The sequence below is a fragment of the Barbus barbus genome (assembly GCF_936440315.1).
Source record: "Barbus barbus genome assembly, chromosome: 41".
In the NCBI taxonomy this organism is placed as follows: Eukaryota; Metazoa; Chordata; class Actinopteri; order Cypriniformes; family Cyprinidae; genus Barbus; species Barbus barbus.
This window is the reverse complement of record NC_136719.1, coordinates 4382323-4407065: the sequence shown is the minus strand read 5'-3', so window position 1 is coordinate 4407065 and position 24743 is coordinate 4382323. Positions and strand designations below refer to the sequence as shown.

The window sequence follows — 24743 nt, the reverse complement described above, 5'->3', positions numbered from 1 at the left end:
CGTTGGCCCAGATCCGGCCCACATCTGGCCCGTGTGAAATCCATGCTGATCACGAACAAAACAGAGACATTTGAAGCCGTTTCACTTATCATCTGCAGTTCTGAATCATCAAAAAAAAACTCTCCGAAACTTGTACGAACCCGGAAGTGATATTTTTGCCACAGAAATACTCTGTTATATATCCAAATTGTTTTTGAAACTTTGTCCATGCTTAGCATGAGAATCCAACTCTTTAACAGTGTAAATAACTCTGAATGCATGAAACAGCATTGTACCCCCCTTTAAAATAGCACTGGGCATGAAGGGAAAAAAAATAAAAAATAATATATATATATAAATCTGGAACAAAAAATTGGTTTGCTATATTGATGCAAACAAAATGCATTCAGAGTATTGAATAAACTCAAAATGCTAAAACTATAAACATTCTTGGGCAAATATAGTTCACAAATTTCTTTAGAAAGAAGTTTTCTTCATATATATATGAACTGTCACGGTCCTGCTGGTGTGCCCTGGTTGGCCACCAGATGTCACTGTGTGTTTGTTTGAGCACATGGCTTGTTGTTTGTGGTTTGTGCCATGTGCTCTCCTGTCTATTGTCTGACCCCGTTATTGTTTTGTTATCTCGTTATTGTTTCAGTGACTTCACCTGTGTCCTCTTCGTTTCTCCACCTGTTGTTTGTTAGCATTACCCTTCATCTCAGTGATGTGATTGGCTGCCTCACACTGGGGGGATATTATGTTTCTAAAAAGTTATTAGTTACATTCATTATTATACATATTTTTCATTACATGTTGCCTAAAGAACACATTAATATGCAAATTATAGACAATTAATATCTATTGATTAGGCCTTTAATGGGAAAATCCATTGTTGGCCATGCTTACGCATACATTGTATAAAGGAAGATGATATAGCAAATCATTCTCTAATATCTTTCATACCATACAGTGTTTATATATATGTTTATTCATTCATTCCTGTGGTTCTTAGGAGACTATATATGTGTTTGGAACACTTGACCTCCTGAAAGAGAAATAAAGCATTGAGTGATCATTTGTGTTGTATTTCCACCACTTTTGGTTTTGTCAACTCAATCATAAAAATCAGATGATTTGTTAATGAACTGCTTTATGTTTGGCGACATTTTTGTTATTTTAATTGTTGTGGGTTCAACATATTATTGTTATAATAAATTGCAATTATAAATAATATAAGACATAGTAATTAAGATGTCCGTGGGTCTTACACAAATAACCAAAAATCACAATATGAAAGAAAATTTACCAAGTTACAGATCAAACAGTATTATATAATAACAATAAAAAAGATGGCTTTACAAAAACACATTACAAATATAAATATAAAAAATAAGAAAATAAATATTAGAAATTATAATAAATATAATGCATTTTACAAATATGTATAACATTTTCTAATTGTCCTAAATATTAGCCTACAATTGACAAATATTAGTGAAATCTAAGGTTTAAAAGAGTAATTAATACCATTATGCATAAAGTCATCATGTAGCAGTAAAAAAATCAAAATATTCCAAAAATTTAATTATTTCATAACAAACAACATGATTAATTTGCTAATTATTAATTATTTATTTTTTGAATCACAAAACAACCTATTGTAGCAAGCGACTAATTCAACTCAGTAATTGCTTAGTGAAGAGAAGTGACATGATTCAGGTCTCTGACTGTGAATGAGTGCTGAGCGGAAGGAGAAATAGTTCCTGTCCTGCACAGCTATAGCTCATTTATTGCACTTGTGATATGCAGTTATTTCCAAGACAAACAAGTATTTCAAAAACTACTTTGAAAAAAACGTTTATAATCGATATAATAAAACGAGGATATATCCTCATGAATGAACGAATCCGAGTATCGCTATTTGAAGATCCCTCCGCCGATCCCTCCTGAATTAACTCCAGCGACACAGATCAGATAGCGCTCCTCACGAACGAGAGTGTGTCTGCTGCTTAAAAACAACCCTCAACCCCCCGGAGAGACTCAAACAGGACTCTGCTCTGCTGAGACCTCGATATTTGTGCGTGTGGTGACTCAAGATGAAGATTAAACTTCATTCCGACGCGGAGCCTCAAAGTTGCTCCAACTGTGATGAGGAGGAATCAAACAGCCTCAGCGACAGCCAGTATATCGTTGTCAAGCTTGAAGATGAAGATCCAGAAACCGAGATGGATCTGAGTATATTCGCTCCTGTCGAGTCCTCGGGGTGTGAGGAAGATGAAGATGAACTCTCAGACTCATCCAGCGTTTCTACCTGGAGAAGAGAAAACACCAGAGAGCCAGGTTTGGCTTGTTTGTGTCTTTAGCATCTTTTATCCCTCTCTCTGTCTCCCTAATTATCAAAACTTGGTCAACAAGTTACTAGAGTATAAAGTTGTAAAGTATGGCTTGGAAAAGCCATTTTCGTATAAATGACTCAGCTGGGATTGTGGTGATTTTTCAGTGGAACTATCCCTGCGATGTGCAAACTATCCCCCCTATCTGCCCTAAAGAGTATTGACCATCACATATAATTAGGATGGATAGTGTGCACATTGGGACGCACCTGTGTCAAATTCACACAGGTGTAGTTCATCACAATAACTAGGAGCATGATCCACTAATGTTTAGATATTATTAGAATTTGTAAAAGTCATAAAATGTAACTAAAATAATTAAATATGTTTTTCTTATTTATAACCTATATTTCACTCCTTATTGATGCTCCACACTCCAGCTCAGTTGCTGGCAGAAATGCACTATAAGTTGGTTTAGTTCCAACTAAGTTGATAAAGTTATATTTGTTGTTGTTTATTAAATAACTTTGTTTCATGTGTTGTAATTCAGTCAAATAGGTAGGTGTCCAAATGTGACCCTGGACCACAAAACCAGTCCTAAGGGTTTATTTTTAGAAACTGAGATGCATATATCATCTGAAAGCTGAATAATTAAGCTTACATTGATGTTTGGTTTGTCAGGACAATACTAGGCTGAGATACAACTATTTGAAAATCTGGAATCTGAAGGTGCAAAAAAATTTAAATATTGAGAAAATCTCCTTTGAAGTTGTCCAAATGAAGTTCTTAGCATGCATATCAATAATCAAAAATTAAGTTTAAATATATTTACAGTAGGAAATGTACAAAATATCTTCATGGAACATAATCTTTACCTAATATCCTAATGATTTTTGGCATAAAAGAAAAATGTGTAATTTTGACCCATGCAATGTATTTTTGGCTATTGCTATGAAATACCTGTGCTACTTAAGACTGGTTTTGTGATCCAGAGTCACATGCAGTGGTGTGAAAAAGTGTTGGCCCCCTTCCTGATTTTTTTATTTTTTTGCATGTTTGTCACACTTTAATGTTTCAGATCATCAAACTAATTTAAATATGAATCAAAGATAACACAAGTAAACACAACATGCAGTTTTTTATTATGAAGGGAAAACAAAATCCAAACCCACATGGCCCTGTGTGAAAAAGAGCTTGGGTTCTGCAGCAGGACAATGATCCAAAACACCCCAGCAAATCCACCTCCGAATGGCTGAAGAACAACTAAATGAAGACTTTGGAGTGGCCTAGTCAAAGTCCTGACCTGAATGCTATTGAGATGCTGTGGCATGACCTTAAAAAGGCGGTCCATGCTCGAAAACCCTCCAATGTGGCTGAATTACAACAATTCTGCCAAGATGAGTGGCCAAAATTCCTCCACAGCGCTGTAACAGACTCATTGCAAGTTATCACAAACGCTTGATTGCAGTTGTTGCTGCTAAGGGTGTCCCAACCAGTTATTAGGTTTAGGGGGCAAGCACTTTTTCACACAGGACCATGTGGGTTTGCATTTATTTTTCCCTTTATAATAAAAAAAACTTCATTCAAAAGCTGCATGTTGTGTTTACTTGTGTTATCTTTGATTAATATTTAAATTAGTTTGATGATCTGAAACATTAAAGTGTGACAAACATGCAAAAAAATCAAGAAGGGGGCCAACACTTTTTCACACCACTGTATGGACACATTTAAGTACATATATTTCATAATTGATCACTCCCAAATTTCTGTCTCAGATAACCAGGAGGATCCAGCGCCCCTTGAGAAACCGTCCTCCAGGAGGAGTTTAAAAGGACGGGGAAGGAGCCGACAGACCTTTCTGGATGAGCAGAGACACAAGCAGAGTCTGGACTGTAGTGCAGCAAACGGGGTATCTCATCCTTTAAGTGTTGCAGTTAATTAATAAGTAATAACTTTGGCCAGATGCCCATATCAATACATTCTTGGGAATGATTTTTTTTTTTTTTTTTTTTTTTTAATTGCATAGCTGAAACAGTAGAGCATGGTGCTAGTCATGAGTAATGCATAAACTGATCAAATGTATGAAATGCAATGTAAGCTGGTTTGGATAAAAGCATCTATCAAGTGCAGTGTGCAACTTTACTGACTTTTATGCCTTTTCAAACCCATGTTTTCTTCTGGTTAAATATGATGCTTCAGTATGTGTCTACTGAGGTGTTAAGCAAAATAGTTTTTTTTGCATGTAATGGGTCGAGTTATGTTTTAATGACTTAAATGTGATCATGATCAGTCTATTTCTCTAACAAAAAAAAAGATTTCAGAAAAGCTGCAATATTGTGCACAAGCCCTATTCGGGCTCCACAGATGTACTTTGTGATTTGAATCCCGTCCGAATGAGTATTTTTCACACAAATAAAACAAATGACCTACTGTGTTTTGGCAATTGTTAACATCCTCCAGGTCCAGGATATCTAATCCTGTCCAAATGTCTGTGATTGCTGATATATTGTATCACAATGCCTCTCATGCATTTTTTGACTAACCTGAGCTACCATTCGTGCACTCTTAACACATGTTGCAGCTTTTAATATCGAAGGCATCCAACAAAAAAGTAATATAAATAAAATTCATAAAGGAGAGCCAAATCACACAAACCTGGCTATTTTAATATCGGCATCAGGTGAACTTTTATTCTTCTTTTGTAATGATGCTCTTTTGTCAGTTTTTGTGCTTGGCAATAAATATCATCACTATCAAAGATATCATCACTATCAAAGAACAGCACAGATACTCTGCAAAATATCTCCTTTTGTGTTTCACGGAAGAAAGTCGTATGGGTTTGGAACAGCATAAGGACAAGAACAAAACATAATTTCACGAGTATCAGATAAACAATGTAAATTCAGTAAGCATTTTCATTGCAGCCATGATCGTTCTCTTCCATAGGATGTGAATGTTGGACTCCCGTCTGAGAATCTCACATTTTACCATGCTGCGCCTCCGTCTGATTCAGCCCGAGGTCCTGTAGAGATGTCTGGACTGAACACAGCAATCAGCCCTTTAGCTGCCATGGAGCCTCCTGTATTTCCAAATGCACCAGTACAGGTTTGTTCAGTCTCATAATACTTGTTTAAGTTGACAGTCAGTGTTACCTCAGTTGATCTATGCATCTATTCAATGCATAAATTACACAGTTCACCATTCAGTTGTTGCACAGATCAAGTTTCCTTTTTCCTTAACGTCCTAATTATTTTCTAAACCAGAGCACATCTGTAGTGGGGGAGGATCAGCAGAATATACTACTTGAGGTCCTGAACCATTGTAGGGTAAGCGCTTCTGTTCTTCACACTAGGGATGTTACGGTCGCCATAACAACCGCGTGATTGCCACCGGCAGTAATACGTGTGATGTCACGCACTCTATAACCAGCATAAAATACAAAGTTTTGTATACAAGTGCAATAATAGTAACAGTTGCAATAGAATTCAGTATTTATAGCATATATCATTGTTTTATTTAGACTGTTAATTCAGGAAATTCACAAATGACCTCAAACACCATACATGGCATTTCCTTTACACCGTGTCTATACCGGATGTGAGAGGCGTTCCGCAGCACGACAAAATACAATAGTCAATAGAACACAATACATTATAATCAGTGATGCTGTCTACACTGGATGCGGCGCAGCACGACAAATCCCCGACAGTAAACTGATGCTTCGTTTTATTTATGACGTGCTGACACAAAGTTCAAATGATTTTAACAGTCGCTAGGTCACGTCCCATGTAGACCGACTTTAGCTGTTCCGGTGCAGCGTGTTAAATGGGCGAGCACTTCATATCTCGAGCCGTTTCCAGTTGCTATTTGCGAGAGGAGGCCAGCGAAGACCTGCTTGCTTGATGGTGGATTTTCCAGCATATGATTGAAGTTGTTACAAATTATTTACAGTCATGACCAAAAATATCGGCATCCTTGGTCAATATGCTCAAAGAAAGCTGTAAAAATGAATCTGCATTGTTAATCCTTTTGATATTTTATTTTTTAAAAATCACAAAAATCTAACCTTTCATTGGATAATAAGAATGGAGGGGGAATATCATTATGAAATAAATGTTTTTCTCAAATACACGTTGGACACAATTATTGGCACCCCTAGAAATTATTATGAGTAAAACATCTCTGAAGTTTATTCCCATTCATATTCTGAGCACTCCAGGGTGATTATGAACATGAAATTATCCAGCCATGGCTTCCTGTTTCACAGAAATATAAATAGGAGGGAAAACAAAGCCCAAATTCCCTTAATCATCCACCACAATGAGAAAAACCAAAGAATATATTTCTGATGGGCAGCAAAAGATAATTCAGCTTCACAAATTAGTGAAGTGGCTTTAAGAAAAGAGCTAGAGCAGTGAAAATTCCCATTTCCAACATCAGGACAATAATTAAGAATTTCCAATCAACATAAAATGTTATGAAACTGCCTGGAAGAGGACGTGTGTCTATATCGTCCTAATGCACGGTGAGGAGGAGAGTTTGAGTGGCTAAAGACTCTCCAAGGACCACAGCTGGAGAATTGTAGAGAAAGGTTGAGTTTCGGGGTCAGAAAACCTTAAAAATTAAATTGTCAAACAGCCCCCACATCACCACATGTTGTTTGGGAGGGTTTTAAGAAAAATTCTCCTAGCTCATCCATAAACAATCTCCAGCATATTCAGTTGTCAGACACGACTGGAACTTCAAATGGGACTGGCTTCTATGGTCAGATGAAACTAAAAAATTAGTTTTTTAGCAGCAAACACTCAAGATGGGTTTGGTGAACACTGGGATAAAAAGTACCCCATGTGTACAATGAAATATACTGCTGTATTTTTGATGTTGTGGGCCTATATTTCTGCTGGAGGTCCAGGGCCCGTAATCATAAAGATTCTAAGAATCCTCTCAGAGAGCTCCTATTTTAGCTTAAACATTTCTAACAAGGAGTCTTAGCTTAAGAGTGATTCAGGACCAATCTGAGAGCAACTCTGAGCAAGAAAAAGACAAAAACTTGTATCTTAGTGAGGAGGCGGGGCTGACCCCGTTGCTAGGAATGATACAGTCTTTTGAAGACTGTGATTGGTTGGTTGTCAAGAAGGAAATAAAAGAGCTCTTTTAAGAGTAGGGTATATTATAAGCCTTCACTTTGAAATTACAGGTGGAATTTTTCCTCTCGCTCTCCTTTCTCTCTTTCTCTCACACACACATTATATATGTATATATTCTTTATTTTTTATTTACCATGCTGTCATACTGTGTTTTATAGGAAATGAACAGAGACATAGTCTAATAAGTGCTGTAACAGACAAAAATCATGACTGCTGCATAGTTGCATTTTTCCAGTTGCCAAATATGTTAATGTAGTGATTACGTCCATTTCTGGCGCTATGGCATTTCTGCGCGGTGTCGGAGATGTTAGCATGTCTCTAATAAGATCGGTCACAAACATGATCCCTGCACGATCTAATGTGTAGTGTCTTATTAACTCACTGTCATGGGTTGTGTGCAACACATTTCTTCTCCCTCTTCATGTTTCGTCCGTTTTCTCCACTGCTAAAGAAACTCTTAAGCCCCTTAAAAGTCCTCGTCCGTACTCCTAACAATTTTGGACCTTAAGACCTCTTTTAAGGGTTAAGATGCTTTCTGAATTACTTTTTTCTTTACTAGGATCTTTTCTTTAATTTTAAGAGGAAACACCCACATTTCTAAGAATTCTTAGAATTTTGTTACTAGGAGCAACTCTTAGCACTAAAATTCTTCATGAATACGGGCCCTGGACATCTTGTTTAGACACATGGCATCATGGATTCTATCAAATACCAACAGATAAAAAAAATCAACAAGTGACTGACTGAAACCTCAAAAATGGGTCACTGAGCACAAAACCAAGCTTCTGCTGGCCATTCCAGTCCTCTGACCTGAACCCTGTAGAAAATGATTGAGGTGTACTGAAGAGAAGAAGCACCATCATGGAGCTGTGAATCTGAAGGATCTGGAGAGATTCTGGATGAAGGAATGGTCTCTGATCTTTTGTCAGGTGTTCTCTAACCTCATCAGGCATTATAGGAGAACATTTAGAGCTGTTAAACTGGCAAATTGAGGTTTCAAAAAGTATTGAATAAAAGGGTGCCGTTAATTGTGGCCAATATGTATTAGAGAAAAGCATTTATTTCATAATGATATTTCCCCCCATTTTAAATTATTATTATCCAATGAAAGCTTTTTATTTTTTTTAAATATTAAAAGGATTAACAATGCAGATTCATTTTCACAGCCTTCTTTGATCATATTTACCAAGGGTACAGATATTTTTAGCCATGACTGTAGGCTACTTTCTTTAACTGTATTATTTGATAGCCTAGTGTTTTGCAGGCTGTGTGTTGCCGTGTTCACTGACGGAAGTGCTAAGATAAACATGCACACACAGGGTGGCCGCGGGTCCTTAAAAAGTCTTAATGTCTTAAATAAAATTTTCCATATAAAAGGCCTTAAAAAGTCTTAAAAAGCCTTAAATTCAGATCCGATAGGTCTTAAATATTTTTGGTGACTTTACCACAAAAAAAAATAAAAACTTCAGTCTGAAGTTTTTTTTTTTCCTCGCGGTAGTTATTGCGTCATCAGAGAGAATTAAGGTAGCAGGTCGAACTGAAATAGCTGCAATGGGTAAATGTAAGTTCAATGAGAAATGGCTCGAGAATGACAAATTCTCATGGTGGTTGAAGCCGGTGACTGATAATGTGTACGAGGCAAATTGCGCCGTATGTCGAAGGCGTTTTAAACTGGGTACAATGGGCATCAAAGCGGTGGAATCGCACACGCAGAGCGGGAAGCACTGGGAGTATGCGAGAGCCCGCGAGAAGAGTTCAATTAAAGGTTTCTGTTCCACTCTTCCCATTAGCGAAGATGTCACTACGGATGTTGAGAATCCCCAGCCTACAACGCCATCATCTGACCTACGTTTAGTTTTTGGCTCTAAGCCAACAATAAGAGCTGAGGTAATTTGGGTGCTGAGGACGGTAACAAGCTATCACTCGTTCAGGTCAAATGACAGGATTGATCAAAATTGTTCATTCACATTGTTGTAAGTCAAATATATGTACAAAGTAGACTTAGAATAGAAATACAATCCAGAACAAAAATCTACCTGTTATTGTGAGCTGGTTAATAATAGTAATTAATGTTGTACAGTGGCTTCTTTGCAGTTAAACAGCTACTGAAATTGTTGTATTTTTGATTTATTGGATATTGTCTGTGAAAAGCTCACTGTATATTGTAATAATAAATAGCATTTGTTACAGCAATTCATATTTTGTGATTTGTGTTGTGTGTGTGTGTGTATTTTCATCGCAGGTTTGGTGGTCTTAAATTTCATATAAGTTGGTATTAAAAAGGTCTTAAAAAGTCTTAAATTTGACTTATTAAACTCTGTAGACACCCTGCACACACTCACTGTCCACTTTATTAGGTACACCTTGCTAGTACCAGGTTGGACCCCCTTTTGCCTTCTGAACTGCCTTAATTCTTCGTGGCATAGATTCAACAAGGTGTTAGAAACATTCCTCAGAGATTTTGGTCCATATTGACATGATAGCATCACGCAGTTCTGGCACCAACAACCATTCCATGTTCAAAGTCACTTTAATCCCCTTTCTTCCCCATTCTGATGCTCGGTTTGAACTTCAGCAAGTCGTCTTCACCACATCTAGATGCCTAAATGCATTGAGTTGCTCCCTGGTGAGTGTATATAATATAGGTAGCTGACGTTTCAATTTGTCCTGTGGTGTGACGGGGAAAAAAAAACAACCTCTAACATTGAAGATAAACCTCTCTCATGCTATATGTAACTAAGAATGGAGATTTTCTTTTTTTTCTACATTTTTGCTATGTCACACCATAGGACAAAGTCCAATTTTTATTTGTGAACTACCCATATATATAACCCCCCGTCACCGCCGATAGTTGGTCCATTACCACCGCGGTGGTAAAAATCTGCCACCGTCACAGCCCTACTTCACACATGCTTGTCTGATCAGAATCAAGGTCTTAATAATAGACCAGTTTAATGCCATGAATGAAAATAGTAGCTGATGTGGAATGATGCATGATTTCAGTGGTTTGTTTGCTGTTTGTTACCTTTCAGTTCCTGCATGCAGCAGTGCAGAGGCTTGAACAGAAGATTGACAGACAGATGTCAAATGAGGTACTTACCTTTAAACTAACTGATACAGGGCTCAACAGTAAGGATGACCTAGAGCCAGCGGACACAACGACCCAATTTATGCTGTCAATTAAGTTTGCACGTACATGTTAGAATTAGGGGTCGACCGATATGTGTTTTTCAGGGCCGATGCCGATTATTACAGACCAAGTAGACCGATAACCGATATATTGAACCGATATATATGTCTGGTGTAAAAATGAAAATTAATGTCAAAATTAAGAATAACAAGGGCTCTGACAAAAATGGCCTTCCCTAGTGTTGGTTGCACTTCTTACTCTTGTCTTCCCCCATGCATCCATCTCCAATAAGGGTAATATATAAAGAGAGAGTTAAAAGTGGGGCCACTGTATGCTTCATGATTAAGCTTATGAATACTAAATACTAAAGCTAAACAGCTTGGGGAAATGTAAGTATTTGGCTTAAAAAATTTACATGTTAGAAATGTATGTGTAATAGCATAACCTCTCATAATTCTTCATTAATTATTTTCGGTTGACTAAATCATAACCTACAAGAGGTGACTATTCAATTCATCATCTAATGCACATCAGTTGATTAATTTAAAAAGCGCAATGTATATAATAAGTGTAAATAATTTAATTGTCTTCATAGCTCCATTGTAGAAGTTGCGAAGAAGACCGCAACTATTTTAATGAAACTATAACACTAATAGCCTGTTATAGGCTCACTTGGTTCAATAGCCTATTGAAATGTCCCAATTTCCGTCATCCTAATCTTGGCCTATGTGACAGTATCTTAATCTTGGCCTATGTGACAGTAATTTCCATTAGTTTTCATTTACAGTGCAGTGCAAATGAAGGCATAAAACATTAATTTAATTGATCTTTTAATCAAATGAGAGTTAAACTCTATTTTTTGGCAAACAAATGTGTTTACTATTAAAATTAAAACATGTAAGAAATAGCGTATTGTGTGATTTGTTCTTTTAAACAAAAGTTGTAATAATTGTAGTAGTATTAGTAAATAAACCAAACTTTTATTTTGACGGGTTGCCATGAGAACCTCTTAAGTTTCTGTAGCCTATTTATGATATGACGATCGTTTTACTCAAACGAAACAGTCAAATGCTCATGAAGTAACTCTCAGAGCAGTTCTGGGGATGATGTTCATGTATTTATGTCCTCATTTAGTGACATGGCAGATGCGGAAAACACCGCGAGCGTCGCGCACTTCAGTGTGTGTGTGTGTGTGTGTGTGTGTCAAAACCGCGCGTCTGTGCCTTTCACATATACAGAGACACGCCGAACATGCAGAATTCATATTTAAATAGTCTTTTTGCAGCTTAATGTTTACAGATAGTCCATATCATGAGTCGATTTAAGTGTACTGACCTACTTTTGATTAATTCATCCAAACTTTGACAAATTCCGTGACTCCGCGTTATACAGTAAATGCTATTTATATGACTGGATTCCGAGATTCCCCCTGCGTTTCCCCCATCTCGGAAACCATAAATAGATAATATTGAGGTTTTTACAACTTCAGTGTAGTGGATTGTAATTTATTGCAATTGTGCAAGGTCTGCTGCTGCCTTTGAGAGATAACTGATGCGTGCGCTTTCGGTGTGAGAGCGCCTTTAGTCTTCCACGTTGATTGGTCGGACTCCTGACTCTCAACAAATCAGATGCGCGGTGGGCGGAGACTGCTCTAGGCCACAGAGTGGTGAGTTCCGACAGGCTGCATCAGAGCCAAATAGCGCGTTTCAAAATTAAATAATTTTATCGGCACATCGGTTTTGAAAATGACCGATACCGATTATCATAAAAATGCTTAATATCGGTGCCAATAATCGGCCAGGCCGATAATCGGTCGACCCCTAGTTAGAATGTATTACAGCTACTATTTCCAAGTATGATGATGAGATTTTTAAAAATATTTTTCTCTTCTCTTAAAGCTGTTATATGAAAGAAGCTCAGCGAACCTGAAGAATGGTCCAAAGGTTTGTCCATAAACCATTTATCTCTATTTATTATTGATTAAATTAATTTGGTCTCACCAAAAACAGTTCTGGAGTTGATCAAGACCTTAAAGATTGTAGCATAATTTAGTGTGACTAAGAGAAAAAAGAAATTGTGATGGTTCAAGACAAGAAAAGTGATTAGAGGACAAAAGTAGACAATAGATTTCCTTCCAGTTCATTATGCATAAGAACTCTCAGTACAGGTACGAGTCTCAAAATCTGTGATCAGTTAATATAGTCTTTTCTCTTCTCTTGATCGTTGGATTTTAAATATTTTGAAGTAGACAAAGTAATATGGCTGAAAGGAGTTTTCTAACCTATTGTTGTTCACTAGAGTTGATTTCACTTTTTCTTTTGTTTTTGATTTACATTAATTACTGTCTCTTTAAATCCCGACGCAGATCTGACACTTATCCAACTCTTTACAGTCATTTATGAACCTATTTTATGAGGTAACTCATCAAAAACGGGTATTTTGACATCATCTTGTGTCTTTTTGACCATTGAAGCGCAAAAGAAAAATGGATGCTGCATTGTGTATTTTTAGTGCGTTAAACTGAAAAAAAAAATCAATCAATCAATCTCACAATTCTGATAGCCCTAGTGATAATGTATCCAATATCTCTCTGAGACGGGCATCGCTGCGTGTTGAAGAAAGGCAGCTGTCCTGGTCTTTGGCCCAGAGACTTGATCCACCAGTCCAGAGAAACCCACGATGGATCCCTCCCTGGAAACGAGGGCTGGACAGGGCGGATCTTCAGCAAGCTGACAACAGCAGCCCTCAGCCGGGCAAACCTCCTGACGGTGGACGAGGCAGGGGCAGGGGACGCGGTCGCAGGGGATGCGGTAACGGATCCCAGCATCAGTCTCAGACTCCTGATCCTGCTTCACTCACGTCAAAGCCCAATGGAGAAGAGCTCTGCACCGTATCCACAGATGACCCACAGCCGTCGGAGGTAATGAAGAAAGGCTCTCCGGCTAACACGTGCTCAAAGCGTCAGCAGAAAAGAAAGAAAGCCTTTGCTCAGGTGGACGGGGAGAAACTTGAACTGGAGAAGATGCCCAACAGTAAAGAGGCCACACTTGAAGGTCAGGTTAACGGCAAAGGTAGGATATAGACAGTATGATGTAAATAAGATTGTCTTGAGATGAAGGAATAATCATTTTAAAATGTAGTTTCATGGCTACATTAAGTTCTTAATGTAATCTAAGAAGTCAAGTTAAATTCCATTTTCAACAAAAGCCATTTTACATAAGACCATCAGGTCAAAATGTTAAAGTTGTGATGAAACTGAAGTACTGACAGATTTTTTTTTTCCAAATTGTGATGAACATGCGAGTGAATTTGATTTACAAAAGAATAGATATAGGGAAGAACTTTTTCTTTAAGAGCTTTTGATATGTAAGCATTGTAAGCACTCAACAAATGTGCTGGGATGAGGTTTAAAGCCCCGTGCACACCAAGAATGATAACTATAAAGATAACAATATTAGCGTCCACACCAGTGAATGATATCGTCTGTTTATTCTAAGCACACGCGTCTGCTGCTTTAAATTCTCGCTGTGGTGTGGACTCTGCTATTCTTTAATATTGAGAGTGATTTTTAGAACTATATGCTTATAGTTATCTTTATAGTTATCGTGCTTGGTGTGAACGGGCCTTAAGAGGACCAAATGATTTTATGAATTTTTTTAATATATTTTTAAATATTTGGAAACCTGAAATATTGCGGTCTTGAAAGTGCACCTGGGAAACTCATTCACATGGGAAACAATGTACAAGTAGTCTAAATAAATTATACTGTGAACAATAAATCAAAACAATTATTCTTCCAAATGTTGAACATTATTCATTTCTATCACTTATTTATCCAAGATATCACTGTGAAAAGTGATTGATAAACACAATTTGACTATATTATGTTATAGATCAGCGACTCGTGTATCGACTAGAAGTCTAAGCTTCCCAGTTGTAAATATGACTTTGCTCAGTCATTCATGTGCTTGGAATTTGTAATTAAACAATTCTAACTCCACCTGAAGGCCATCTTATCTTGCCATGTTGCCAAAAACAAATAGCTTCTTGTAAATTACACTACACACGGACTTTGGTTTGGTTATATAAATTTAGGTCAGAACTTTATGAAATAATGTATGCCTCCCACATTTTTTACTTTTAATGTATAGAAATATGTATATATACATGCTTTTCATTTCCAGTAGATTTTATAGATTGTGACAAGATTTTCAAATTTTATTTCAATATTGTAAGGTGAAGTACCGGTGTTGTACGATATGGATCAGTAAATTCTCTTTTTTCCTCAGTAATGATCGGAAGCCCCTTGAGGAAAGTGTGGTTCCCGCTGTCTTTGTACAAGGTGGTGTTTAAGGAGGTGGAGCCCCAGAAGGCTGTAGTGCCTGTGCTTCACGCTCTCTTCCCCATCAGCACACTGTCCTGCAGTGCCGTCACAGGAAACCCTGCTAAAGGCCTCCAGCAACTCGACCCCAACAAAATAGAAGCCCTTCGAGGTAAATACAGTCTCTTCAAGTACCCGTTTGGGACTGAGGTGGATCTCTGGACAGGGACTCTAGGAATAGGCCACAGCTAATCAAACAAAAAAACATTTCTTCATATAACTGTCAGTAATAGAAGATGCTGAACCAGAAAATATTGTTCATGAAACTCAAGTGGGATCATACTAAATATCAAGCTACATAAGCTTTATTCTTTTTCTTTTTTCTTAATGGTTGGAAAGTCATGTTGTGCACAAAAAAAGTGTTTAGTCGTTGCTCCAAAAAGTCTGAATGCTTTTTCTTTTTTTATGCATTGATGCATAAATGTTTAATAGAGAATTTGTTTAGTTCCAGATTTGATGTGTGTGCCATTATCATTACTAAATGGCATAAAAGTATTTATAGTTTTCAAATATAATTTTTTGTATTCCTGTATGTGCATTCAGAGTTTCTTGCTGAGATGTACCCACAGTTTGACGTCGGCATGAGGGGTGTGACATGGGCACAGTGTCTTGGAGTGATTAACAACATCACCAAAGACCTCAAGAAACAAGCTGAAAAAAACATCACATCTGCCAATAGAGGTGCGTTTCTCCTGCTAGTTCTCTGCTAGCACTTATTTTACCTGCAAAATGTTTTTCTTCATTCAATCGTTTAAGGGCCAAAACACTTTGAATAAACCGTGCTACTGTGCTTTATTTCAGGTCGGTTACACAAGAAATGATTGTTCATTCTCTTGAGGATCTGACACTCATACTCAATGTGCAACAATGTAACCAGTTTTATTCACTTCAGTCAATCGTCTGAACTGATACAGTGTTCATAACTGAAGTGCAACTCCCTGTTTTGACAACAGCTGTCTTTTGTTCTCTCTTCTATAGCTGCTAAATTTCAATGGAGAGAGAGGTTTTGGATGTGTAATATATTAACAATTATTTTGTTCTTAATAAATCCATATATTAACCATTGTTTAAACATCTATATATTAATGTGCATTTTATATTGCCAAATAAAGTCTTGAATATCAAAGTAAGAACCAGTATAAATCACAAATTAAATGAAATGCTAGTAACACATTCTTGACACAAACAGTCACGGTGTACAAACAAAGGTTTCACCTCTGTATCACAGAGCAGTTTTTGATCCGATACTCAGCACTAGCGTAACCCTCTCTTGATGCCCGTCTTGCGCTCATATCGAAACTTGTGGACAACAATTGACGGGGTCCATGCATTTGGGGGAAATAGTTGAAAATAACCTCATTTGCAAGTGTAGTGGAAGTGCTGCAGATGAAACTTGTCAAATGGTTTTAATTTGGAAAAAAAAGTATTTTGTCATTTTAAATTTCATGAACAACTAACAAAAAAAAAGGTCTGAGAGGTGAGAAGTTGTTGTACAGTGTAGTTTAGTGTTGTGCACTGTTGTGTGGGTGGTGTTAGTTTTTGCTAAAGTTACAAGTGTTACTTTTATTCTCACTTTTCGTGTCTTGTCCATGAACCGATACTAGCGGGCTGTTGAGTTGATTACAGACAGACACATTTTCCAGTCTTTGCCTTTCTCACGAAGGTCAAATTTTGGGTATCTCTCTACCGCCCACTCTGTGGAGATCCACACATTGTTAAAACTAGCAACTTTCATGCTGCTCTGCATCAGATATTAATATATAATGCTGAGCAAGTCATTTACTGTATAGCCTTAATTAAAATCACTGGCATTGATTAAATGGCTCATCACAAAAATGTCCCAGAAAAGTAAGTTCTGAGAAAAGCTTGACGTTTTCTTAAATTTAAATCTTATTTATTAAAAACAACAGAAAAGGCACATCATGCAGAGAAGGGTCCATTTCTCAAATATCCGTCCAGCTCACCTCTGATGGCACTGATCTTGTTTGGGTCGAGTCTCTTTGTGTTTCCAGTGGCGCTGCTTTGAGAGAGTTCCTCCGCTGTGAAGGTTTCTCGACAGGTACCGCACCGCCGCACTGGGTCGTGCCATTTTACCAGCCCTCTGTAGGATACAGTTTCCTGTCAACCTACGGGAGCAGAACCAGACACAAATGGCATCATTAATATAAATTATTGCTGCATTGATCATTGTTCTGGAATAAAATCAATCACTAGCAATTTAATGAGTTTTAGCCTTATAGTAACAGATTACCCAAAATGAACATGAGCTGAAAATGTCCTTGCCCTCAAGCCATCCAAGATGTAGATGAGTTTGTTTCTTCTTCAGATTTGAAGAAATGTCATTCCATCACTTGCTCCGCAATGGATCCTCTGCAGTGAATGGGTGCCGTCAGAATGAGAGTCCAAACAGCTGATAAAAACATCATAGTAATCCACACCACTCCAGTCCATCAGTAAAAGTCCATCTGGGGGAAGTCGTGGCCTAATGGTTAGAGAGTCGGACTTGTAATCCAAAGGTTGCGGGTTCGAGTCCCCGGCCGGCAGGGATTGTAGGTGGGGGGAGTGGATGTCCAGCGCTCTCTCCACCCTCGATACCACGACTGAGGTGAGACCCTTGAGCAAGGCACCGAACCCCCAACTGCTCCCCGGGCGCCGCAGCATAAATGGCAGCCCACTGCTCCGGGTGTGTGTTCACGGTGTGTGTGTGCACGTTGGATGGGATAAATGCAAAGCACGAATTCTTAGTATGGGTCACCATACTTGGCAGTATTTCACTTCACTAAATGTCATGTGAAGTTCAAAGCTACATGTTTTTAACTTCAAACTTTGCTCCTGGCTGAAATACGAGTACTCTATCCATAATATTGCTTTCTGCATTGGAAAAGTTGTCAGGAGAGAAATATGCACAGATCAAGCACTGTTTACGAGCAAAAAATAACCTAAAACTGTTCTAAACAAATATGTGGGTGGATTTTGATGTGAGAGGACTGAAGGAAGCGTTATGCGTTTGCAGTGGGCGGTCCTAGGCTATGGAAGGATCTTCCCTTATCCGTGAGATCTGCATCTTCTGTATATGATTTTAAATCTCTAAATTACAGTCTCATCTTTTTACCCTTGCATTTAACTCATTATAATTCTTGGTCTCTTTTTAATTTAGATTTAGTGTATTATTATTTCTTTCTTTTTATTTGACCTTTTTCTTCTGTACAGCACAGTGGTCAGCTCTTGCTGTGTTTATTTGTGCTTTATAAGTAAATAAAATTAAATTTGATGGATTTATGGTTATGGATTTTGACCAGAAATTTAAAGTTAAAATGTTTGTTTGTTTCTTATTATTGTGATGTTTTTATCAGCTGTTTAAACTCTCATTCTGACGGCACCCATTCACTACAGAGGATCTATTGCTGAGCAAGGTGATGCAATGCTACATTTCTCCAAATCTGTTCCCATAAAGAAACAAACTCATCTACATCTTAAATGAGTAAATTTTCAGCAAATTTAAATTTTTGTCCGCACTTTTGCTTTATACTTAACTATACTCTCTGAAAGCAAAAGTAGGATGTTATTCTTCCCAACAAAGTAAATTTCTCTTGTTTTAAAGGAATAAGACTCTCTTGCACGTATTCGTCAGATCTGCAGTTGAAGCTGGGTCACTGATCTCAGAGCTTATTTCAGCTGGTCTCTTCACCCGCTCAAGATGCTGCATTAGACTTGTTTTATTCCTGCTGAAAGCTTCTTGTGTTGTGTGGGTTGGCGCAGTGTCCTTGACCGAGATGTGTGACTGGCTCTGGATAAGAAGTTGAGGAGGGCCGGGGGAGAGTGTAGGAGGTTTCCTGCTCTCCACAGATGGAAGGGGAGACGTAGAGGAAATATGAACGAGGTGGGGCATAGATGCTTCAAAACCCATCAATGTTTCAGACTTGGGCTGTAGCTGGATGACAAATACCTCCTCTAAAATGAGAGGAAGAAAGTGAAGCATGTAGTTCTTAACTAACGTTCAAAGAAGTCGTGGCCTAATGGTTAGAGAGTTGGACTCGTAATCCAAAGGTTGCGGGTTCGAGTCTCCGGCCGGCAGGAATTGTAGGTGGGGGGAGTGAATGTCCAGCGCTCTCAATACCACGACTGAGGTGCCCTTGAGCAAGGCACCGAACCCCCAACTGCTCCCCGGGCGCCGCAGCATAAATGGCTGCCCACTGCTCCGGGTGTGTGTTCACTACTGTGTGTGTGTGTTCACTACTGTGTGTGTGTGTTCACTACTGTGTGTGTGTGTTCACTACTGTGTGTGTGTGTGTTCACTGCTGTGTGTGTGCACGTTGGATGGGTTAAATGCAGAGCACGAATTCCGAGTATGAGTCACCATACTTGGCTGAATGTCACTTCACTTCAAAGAAAAAAAAAAACCCATAGTATTCAACTAATGTGGTCATATATTAATGACAATCAAACTATCTATATAATAATAATAATGCTATGAATAATCTTTTTGTTTGCATCCATTATATTCCATATAGAAAATAGCCAAATTAGATATTCAAATATTAATGATTATTCATATGAATTATTCATTAAAATCGTCAATTAAATTGATTATCAGTATACTACCACAAGTTCATTTAAAGGGGTCATGAACTGAGAAACCAAAATTCCCTTCATCCCTTCAAAGGTCATTGTACTATAAAAACATCCTGTAAGTTTCAGAACTCAAAACTTTCTCATTAGTCTAAAAACAGCTTATATTGAAGGCAGTAAGTTTAGTAGTTATTTCTGAAGTATTGGACTACCATGGAAACACCATGCAATAGTCCTACTAATTACTATGTAGCTACCATGTATTAATATGGCAAACATTCAGTTTCATAGAATAAAAAAAAAAAACAGTATCAGCATCTGATACTGTGGTACCATCACAGAAGGCCATGGTTAATACAACAGACCTGCTTTTTAGACGTGTACATGATAGTTTGTCTCTTTTGGTGCCATGTAAATGTCAATGTCAAAACAATTTATTTAAAAATGCAATAATATTTCACAATATAACTGTTTTACTGTATTTTTAATGTTATTTTATTTATTTTGGTTATGTCCTGGAGGTCATATTTCTGCACAAAGAAGATCTGTGCTTCTGATTTGTTGTACAGTCCTGCTTTGAATGTCCTTCAGAAGTAGGCCTTTCACCAGATAACAGTGTCCTGTGGGCTGCTCCCACACTCAGAGAAGCAGGAGAGGGTGATGGAGGGCAGTCACCGGTGGTGTGTTTGGGAGGGTATGTGTTCGGAAGCAAAGACGTGACATTGTCTATTAGCTGCTGTGTAAGATAAATACACAGCTGTTCTTCCACTTGTTTGATGCTGCTGTCACGAACACTGCAAACATAGCAAATAAACATGTTGAAGGTGGATTTTCACAAGAGCTGTTCAGGGTATGTATCTGTATTTGAAAAAGCTAATTTATGCTTGACTCAAAACTATTTATTAACCAAACATGCCGTCTTCCTCATTTGACTGACAAATACAAAACAGCATAGGCTACCTGTGATGGGAGAAATTAAAGGGGACCTATTATGCAAAAATGTGTGTGAAAACAACCAGCCTATAATGTTAAAAATCCACCAACTCACTTTTTTTATAAAACCAATAAATCATAAACAGTCTCTCCAAACAAGCTGTTTCAGATTCTCCCTCTGTTCACGTCACCAAGGGGAAAGTCCCACCCATTTGTGACGCTCTCTGCCCTATTAGCATAAACACAGCCCTGAGTGAGAAGCTGCAGTCCACCATTACTGGAGATATATACAATGTCAGCACCAAAGAGGCTTTACAGGTGTTGTGTTTTGGGATGCACTAATGAACATAGGAGTCACCATAACCTCCCCTCATCTGAGCCGAGGACACTGTGGTTAAATTTCATTTTCGAAGGAAATATCCCGGAAAAAATATTTTCGGTAACGTCCCGTAAATGTTTAGGAATTAATACCAACGCTTCGTGTGTGAACGTCAGCTCCAGACAAAGTATGTATCAAGCATTTGTTTTTCCAAATTGCTTTTCTAAAAGAGCTTCTTGGCACTCTGTAAGGCTTATTGCTAAAGTTATCATTGCCTTCAAGTGCTATCAGAATGATTGTGAATAGGAATGCAGTAGTTAAAAGTTGCGTATGAAAGCAATGTGAGTCGATCGCTTGAAGTTGTCGAGCTCATAATCAGAAGTGGAACTTATAAAGTTTGTGATAGCATGAGACCAGCTATGTTGTTATTTTTATCCCGCAGTGCTCCCAGTCTGTGTAATTCATAAACGTGAATTTATTATGCACAGTATAATCAGATGACTGACTTTGAGTTTTCTGTAAAGATAACAGGCTTGTACTAATAGTGAAATGTTTAATTGCAAAGGCTAGCACTGTCTGCTAATGCAGAGCTCTTGAAGCTCCGCCCTCTTCTCCGGGAGCAACAGCTCATTTGCATTTAAAGCAACATACTCAAATTCAGCGCGTTTTGGCTCTTACCCTAAAAGTGGCAAATTTAACAAGCTATACAAATTTATCTGTGGGGTATATTGAGCTAAAACTTCACATATACACTCTGGGGACCTCAGAGACTTATTTTTCAAAACTTTGAAACAATTGTACCGAATGCTTTGCAAAATGACTCTCTTCAAAAGTCAGGTGAAACGTGCATAAAAACACCTTGTACAAACCAACCACAAATGTTTTATTGAACGTGTAATCTATTAAATGCAATTTACCAATCTAGTACCATTAAATATGAACTGTCTGTATAAAATGTGTTTTATTAAATTTTAGGGATTATGTTGGTCAATAAGAGAATACTAACTACAACTCCTCCTTAAATGCATCATTAAAAATGTATACAGATTTATAAAACTGATCTGATACCAGGTATAAAACCATAGACACTGGGTCATGAGTTCATAGAGATTGACCACTAGCATCAAACTACTGACATTATGAAACATTTCTTAAATGATCCTTTTTCTTGGGCATCAACTTCCCTAAGATTGATTCTCTTTTAGTGCCTGAACTTGATTGACTCATTACCTTAGAGGAGAATACGAAGTGAAGTCATTGCAATCGAAGTAATCACAAGACTTTGGCAGTTTGATACGCGCTCCGAACCACTGGTTCAAAACAAATGATTCGCAAATGTTCTGAAGCTTCACGAATAATATAAACACACAAATACTCACTCAAAGATGCAGGGTCCAAAAATGTCAGACAAGTCTGCTGAAGTCATGTGGTTGATATGACTATGAGCAGCTACACGAGACAGGAAGTGAATAAGCAAGCACAGGATGTTGAAGATTTCAGGTGCAAAACTCCCCAGAACCTTCTTTGCACGCTTGAGGTCCAAAACCTTCCCTTTGGTTTCTGCATGATAGAGTAAAGAATCAAAACCCATTCAGTCCAGTTTGGAGTTTTGGAAGTGTAGGCAGACTCTGAAGTGTGAACGTACTTGTGTAGACACTCAAGAGCCATTTGGCACTCCACCATGGGATGAGTCCATTAGGCAGTTCTCTCAGGAAGAGAATCAGCAGAGAGGCCACAGCATGGGCATCATCACTGCGAAAAGACTGAAACTCGCCTCCATTCAGACTTTTCTTCAACTCTTCGTGCCGTGCCTCTGATCCACTGGCACGGAATAATTCCCTCTGATGGAGACCTAAAGACACATGCACAAATGAACATGGTACAAATAATCCCAGCATATGTTTAACAATCCAAAACTACTCTGAGAAGAACACTTTCAAAAACACTTCTCTTACCATATTGTTCCAAAAACTCCACCATCTGAAGGAGCACCACTGGAACGCCCTGCCTCATATGTCCCCGTTTCTTCAGAAAAACAAGAGAGGCGCCAAATACGCACTTTACCTTGAGTGATGTGGTCATATAACAGTCTGATGGTAGTGCATAGTAGTCTGAATCATCACTTTCAGTCTGCAAAGAAGTGGCAGTAGTTAAAACTTAGGCTTGGTATGTGATAAAAAAAAAATAACTGTCATATTTCACCCTAAAAACAGAAGAAATAAAGAAGAAAAGCATGAAAAAAGGAGGTGTTTAAGACCATGAAGATTTTGTTTTGCATCTGTAAAAGTCATACTCAGTACTTTGGTTTTGTATTAATATAATGAAAAATAGTTACATTATTGGGTATTTATACATCTTTGTAATATTTATTTTTTAGGAATTATGGCAAAGCTGGAAAAAAAAATTACTGTAACACACGTAGGTTATCCTACAGACATGAAAATGTGCACAAGATCCTAAAAAATAGGCAACATTTATATTTTGAAATTCAGTTAATTATGAAAATGAATTGTCAGTTGGCAGATTAATTCTTGGTGATTTAAGTAAGGTGGGCTACTTACCCAGCAGCACATTGACAATAGTTTGCGCAAAATTCCCATTATTCCCATAACTTTGTTGTTATCGTTCATCAGTACTCAAGATGTACAATCTGAAAAACAGCTGAATCACATTCAATCTGAATGTACAGGCAGAGTTCATTGTGACATCATGGAATGTTCAGGTGTTGATGACAGCATCGTGGAATGTGAATCCAGCTGTTTCCATGCAAAGAGAACCACATGTACTGTATATGAGTGAGAACTACCAATGCTGTAAATCTATTATGTTTGACTTTGTTTTGTTTAATGAGATTGCACTGCAAATCACTCCAATTTCAAATGTATACAGTGTATGTATATGCATATGTACCATAATTTGATTATGTCAGTTCTGCATATTACAGCTTTACTACAATTATACTCAGGTTTCATGACAATTACTTGTGTTCAATTCTATTATTTCACAACTATTTTAATAGATCTGAATATACCTTCATTAAAATGTATGCAATATAGAGTTAAGATAGCAAATGTACGCAGAAAGAACATTTTGAAAGGAAAAGTTAATTTTTCTCTTCAACCACTTATTCAAAACACCAACCATCAACTGAAAACAAGCTTAAATATAAAAGCAACTCAACATATGTGTGTGTGTGTGTGTAATATACAGAATTAAATTCAAAAATAACTTTTTGAAAACAATTTTATTTAAAATAATGTGTAATTACAAAATTATGATCTACACATTTATGTACAAAAAAAGCATACTCCGTTTTATACAGTATGTAACGGTATAATAAACAAATTAAGAGAGTAAAAAAAAAACTAATATACAATCAAATTATGTCAATCAAAATGTGAAAAAATGAACTGCTACATATATGCAAGAGTAGACAGTCTAAATTCATAGAATATCTGTGGCAACAACCAAAAATGCTTGCAACAACCTACCTATGAAACTACAGTACTGTGAAAATTTGTAGGCAGTTGTTTTTTTTAAATAATGCCATGAATAGTTTTTATTTGTTAATTCATATACAGTGGGTACGGAAAGTATTCAGACCCCCTTAAGTTTTTCACTCTTTGTTATATTGCAGCCATTTGCTAAAATCATTTAAGTTCATTTTTTTTCCTCTTAATGTACACACAGCACCCCATATTGACAGAAAAACACAGAATTGTTCACATTTTTGGAGATTTATTAAAAAAGAAAAACTGAAATATCACATGGTCCTAAGTATTCAGACCCTTTGCTCAGTATTTAGTAGAAGCACCCTTTTGATCTAATACAGCCATGAGTCTCTTTGGGAAAGATGCAACAAGTTTTTCACACCTGGATTTGGGGATCCTCTGCCATTCCTCCTTGCAGCTCTAAGAAGGGTTCTGGTCGTCCCAAACGTCATCCATTT

At 37.5% G+C, this 24743-nt stretch overlaps 2 protein-coding genes across 4 annotated transcripts; one reads left to right on the top strand and one right to left on the bottom strand.

Annotated features, from left to right (window-relative positions):
• Positions 1-1950: 1950 nt before the first annotated feature.
• LOC306860401 (uncharacterized protein) lies at positions 1951-18284 on the top strand. 3 transcript variants are annotated; one of them, XM_079402076.1, is made up of 11 exons: positions 1951-2322; positions 4091-4224; positions 5262-5420; positions 5579-5641; positions 10495-10554; positions 12491-12535; positions 12958-13008; positions 13188-13663; positions 14882-15085; positions 15517-15654; positions 15775-18284. In XM_079402076.1, the coding sequence occupies exons 7-11, from the start codon at positions 13004-13006 to the stop codon at positions 15792-15794; spliced, it is 843 nt and encodes a 280-aa protein (XP_079258202.1). In that variant the 5' UTR covers positions 1951-2322; positions 4091-4224; positions 5262-5420; positions 5579-5641; positions 10495-10554; positions 12491-12535; positions 12958-13003; the 3' UTR covers positions 15795-18284. The 3 variants fall into 3 exon arrangements, with proteins under 3 accessions (XP_079258202.1, XP_079258201.1, XP_079258203.1); XM_079402075.1 differs by lacking the exon at positions 12958-13008; XM_079402077.1 differs by lacking the exon at positions 12958-13008 and having other exon boundaries at positions 13188-13645; positions 15775-16101.
• Positions 18285-20050: 1766 nt separating this feature from the next.
• LOC306860489 (rho GTPase-activating protein 24) lies at positions 20051-23469 on the bottom strand (the record flags this gene model as incomplete). Its single annotated transcript, XM_079402224.1, has 5 exons — positions 23356-23469; positions 22750-22924; positions 22440-22646; positions 22174-22354; positions 20051-20336 (listed from the first exon to the last, which is right to left on the bottom strand). The coding sequence occupies exons 1-5, from the start codon at positions 23422-23424 to the stop codon at positions 20051-20053; spliced, it is 918 nt and encodes a 305-aa protein (XP_079258350.1). The 5' UTR covers positions 23425-23469.
• Positions 23470-24743: the final 1274 nt, after the last annotated feature.